The sequence below is a fragment of the Gouania willdenowi genome, chromosome 12 (genome assembly GCF_900634775.1).
Source record: "Gouania willdenowi chromosome 12, fGouWil2.1, whole genome shotgun sequence".
Lineage (NCBI taxonomy): Eukaryota > Metazoa > Chordata > Actinopteri > Blenniiformes > Gobiesocidae > Gouania > Gouania willdenowi.
In genome coordinates, this window is record NC_041055.1 from 148,044 (window position 1) to 151,926 (window position 3,883).

Here is a 3,883-nt window from a genome sequence, read left to right on the forward strand (position 1 = left end):
AGGTGTAAAAGTCTAAAAGTCTGAAAGCGTAAAAGTATAAAAGTGTAAATGTATAAAAATGTAAAAGTATAGAAGTGTGAAGTATAAAAGTGTAAAAGTGTAAAAGTATAAAAGTATAAAAGTGTAAAAGTGTAAAGGTATAAAAGTCTAAAAGTCTGAAAGCGTAAAAGTATAAAAGTGTAAAAGTGTAAAGGTATAAAAGTCTAAAAGTCTGAAAGCGTAAAAGTATAAAAGTATAAAAGTGTAAAGGTGTAAAAGTATAAAAGTCTAAAAGTCTGAAAGCGTAAAAGTATAAAAGTATAAAAGTGTAAAGGTGTAAAAGTCTAAAAGCGTAAAAGTAGAAAAGTGTAAAAGTATAAAAGTGTAAAAATGTAAAGGTATAAAAGTATACAAATGTAAAAGTATAAAAGTGTAAAAGTGTAAAAGTATAAAAGTGTAAAAGTGCAAAGGTATAAAAGTCTAAAAGTCTAAAAGCGTAAAAGTATAAAAGTATAAAAGTGTAACGGTATAAAAGTGTAAAAGTCTAAAAGCGTAAAAGTGTAAAAGTATAAAAGTGCAAAAGTGTAAAGTATAAAAATATAAAAATGCAAAAGTATAAAAGTGTAAATGTATAAAAATGTAAAAGTATAGAAGTGTGAAGTATAAAAGTGTAAAAGTCTAAAAGTATAAAAGTGTAAAGGTATAAAAGTGTAAAAGTCTAAAAGCGTAAAAGTATAAAAGTGTAAAGGTATAAAAGTATATAAATGTAAAAGTATAAAAGTGTAAAAATGTAAATGTATCAAAGTATAAAAATGTAAAAGTGTAAAAGTATAAAAGTGTAAAAATTTAAAGGTATCAAAGTATAAAAATGTAAAAGTATAAAAGTGTGCTTTCACAAGTATATGTTTCTCCTCCCAATGCACTTCATTCAGAAATAGGGAACATATGTTTTTCTCGTTATAAAAATTGTAATAAAAATATTGGCGCTTTATTCCAGAAATAGTTTGTATCCATTCCTCATATTGTTTGATATTGTTTCACATTTTGTAGAGAATATTTCATGTATAAAATCATTCATAAACATTAACCTATTAATCATTTGATGACGAAATTCAAAAGTGATATTGATCTGTTCCTCCACAGACAATAAACACCTGTTTAGATATTTATGGTAGGATTTCTGCAGCTTTGTAATTAGCATATTCTGGTTTTTTTTCTGTATACTTGTTATTAATAAAAAAGATGACTGAAAAAAAAAAAAGTTCTATATGACAGTTACGTCATCAAAATGCGATAACGTCATAAATCTGCGTCCCAGACGGAGCGGAAGGGGAGGGGCGATCCCCCGGTAGACGACGTAAGTAGAAAAGTAGAGTAAGTTCTTAAAATTAATAAATATTTATTATATTCTACATATTATCACACACACACGCCTCCATATTTACTTCCGTAAACAGTGTGCAATGTAGTAGCTCAGGACCTCTTCTGCGGGTCACATTCTGTTCATTTATATTTATTGTTTAATTATGAATTCATATCTGAATGTAGCATTAAGAGCTGCAGTGTGAACGTTTTGTCATTTTCTGAATTTTTGTTGTTTTTAGTTTTAACGTCTTTTTTATTATCATTCTGTCATTTCTGCATTTCCTGATTTGTGTATTTCTGTATTATTTTGTGCAACTGTAGATTTGTCATTTTGTGTATTTGAGGAATTTTTGTGTGTGTTTTGTTGTTACTTTGTGCACTTGTGCTGTGTTTCTTGAGTTGTGTTGTGTATTATTTTGGGCTCATATTCATTCCAAGGTTTCCTCCAGATTTATTTTATTATTAGAAGTTTCTAAGTTCACATTTGGAAAAAAGAGGAGCTACTGTGTGTAACCATGACAACAAACACATGATGAAACATTTAACAAAAATCAGACATTGTTTTAAAGATGAGATTTTCAGCCTTAACGTGTAAAACTCAAACAGCTGCAACTAAAAAAAAACAAGAGGAGGAACAAACAAACCACGCCTTCTTTTTCAACCAATCAGGTGAGCTCTGTCTCGGTCACGTTTACTACTTGATCCTACAGGTGAATAAATACGTACAGGCATTTGCTGCAGCTGTTAGAAATGCTTGTGTGAATGAAAGGGAGGGGGAGGTGCTACATGAAGGTGAGGGTCAGGTGACGTGAGCTGCTTCCTCTTCTTCTTTCAAAGGTTTTTATGCTTCCAGCTCGAAACCCATCCCGACTTTGTGTCCACCGGCGTTGAAGTTCTTTCCATCCACGAGGGCTGAGAGGGTCACCTTCACGCCTGCACACACACACACACACACACACACACACACACACACACACACACACACACACACACACACGTGATCCAAGGTTATTTTACCTCCATAGAAACTACTGCTGTTCAAAGTGTTTCATCATCAGAAACTAACATTTCCAACTACAGTGAAGGCAGCACAGGCTGAGGGAGAGATGATGACAATTAAGATAATAAATTTGCACCTAATAGCTAGCATGTAATGTGCAATTAAAAGCTAACATGTAGCGTGCAGCTAATAGCTAGTGTAGGAATGTGTCCACTGTGAGCATTTAGTTGGTTTATTCACAACTCGTGACTATCTGTGGAACTACTTGCAGGGGATCCTTTTTTCAGAGAGGTGGAGCATGCGCACTGATGACTAGTACGGCAAGCGATAAGGAACATAATCATTATAACAGAATGATCTACAGCTAGCATGTAACGTGCAACAAATAGCTAGCATGTAGCATGCAGCTAATAGCAAGCATGTAACTAGTTGCTCGCATGTAGTATGCAGCTAGTAGCTAGCATGTAGAAAACAGCTAGTTGCTAGCATGTAATGTGCAAGTAATAGCTAGCATGCAGCTAATAGCTAACATGTAACTAGTTGCTAGCATGTAGTATGCAGCTAGTAGCTAGCATGTAGAAAACAGCTAATAGATAGCATGTAATTAGTTGCTAGCATGTAGCATGCAGCTAATAGCTAGCATGTAGTATGCAGCTAGTAGCTAGCATGTAAAAACAGCTAATAGCTAGCATGTAACATGCAGTTAATAGCTAGCATGAAGCTAATAGCTAGCATGTGGCGTGTATTTGCATATGTGTGTGTGTTTCCCACCTGGTCGGAGGCTCTGTGTGTAGCCGATCCCGATCAGACTAGCGTTGTTCACTTTGGCCTGAGGGAGAGAAACAGGAAACCATGTGACACTGACCACCCGTTAGAGGGGAAGGGGCGGAGCTAAACCTACCGACAGAGATGCGTCTTTATCCAGTTTGTATTTGGCTGCGATGCCAAAGCGAGTGTTGTTACTTCCTGCAGTCCATGCCAGAGTCACCGCTGTCTCCAGCTCCTCGTTCACCTTCTGATAGATGGAACCACCGAACTCTGTCCCATCGTTACTGAGAGAGAGAGAGAAACTGTTTGGAATGCGGGAAATTTAGCCTCAGTAACTGAAGCTCAACAGCACACAGGGAGACGATAAAACATGTCTACACAATGTCAACAAAATACAGTGACTTAAAACACACAAAACAAAACAAAATGAGTGCAAAAATACAACGATTACTCTAAAAATACAAAACACACAATCCTTTAAACGTTCCATGTGTTGAAGGTGAAATGTGTCCGTAGTATAAACGTTGACAGGAACGTTTTGATAATTACAGTTTTGAAGTCCCGCTGTGATAAAAGTCTGCCATCTCTGATTTAGACTTTAGAAGCCTTTTATTTTGAAGGGTTAAAGCATGCTGTGGTGTTAGCGTTAGCTGAGCGCTCACACGTTGGTGTGCAGCTGGAAGTCTCCGGTCTTGTATCCTAGGGCGAAGTTGTTTTGGCTGAGTTTGGACTTGGCGGTATCGAAGGCCATCTGGTAGCCCACCACCCAGC

The 3,883-nt window shown here is 36.0% G+C and overlaps 1 protein-coding gene across 4 annotated transcripts in view; it reads right to left on the reverse strand.

Annotated features, from left to right (window-relative positions):
* Positions 1 to 1,778: 1,778 nt before the first annotated feature.
* Positions 1,779 to 3,883, reverse strand: part of LOC114473535 (voltage-dependent anion-selective channel protein 2-like) — a 12,074-nt gene continuing 9,969 nt past the window's right edge. For all 4 annotated transcript variants that reach the window (XM_028463223.1, XM_028463221.1, XM_028463224.1 and 1 more), the window contains 4 exons: positions 3,775 to 3,883; positions 3,246 to 3,396; positions 3,116 to 3,173; positions 1,779 to 2,277 (listed from right to left, as the gene is read on the reverse strand). The exon at positions 3,775 to 3,883 is cut by the window's right edge and continues 113 nt beyond it. In XM_028463223.1, the coding sequence (XP_028319024.1) occupies positions 2,186 to 2,277; positions 3,116 to 3,173; positions 3,246 to 3,396; positions 3,775 to 3,883 (410 nt within the window). In that variant the 3' untranslated portion in view covers positions 1,779 to 2,185. The remainder of the gene's footprint in view (positions 2,278 to 3,115; positions 3,174 to 3,245; positions 3,397 to 3,774) is intronic.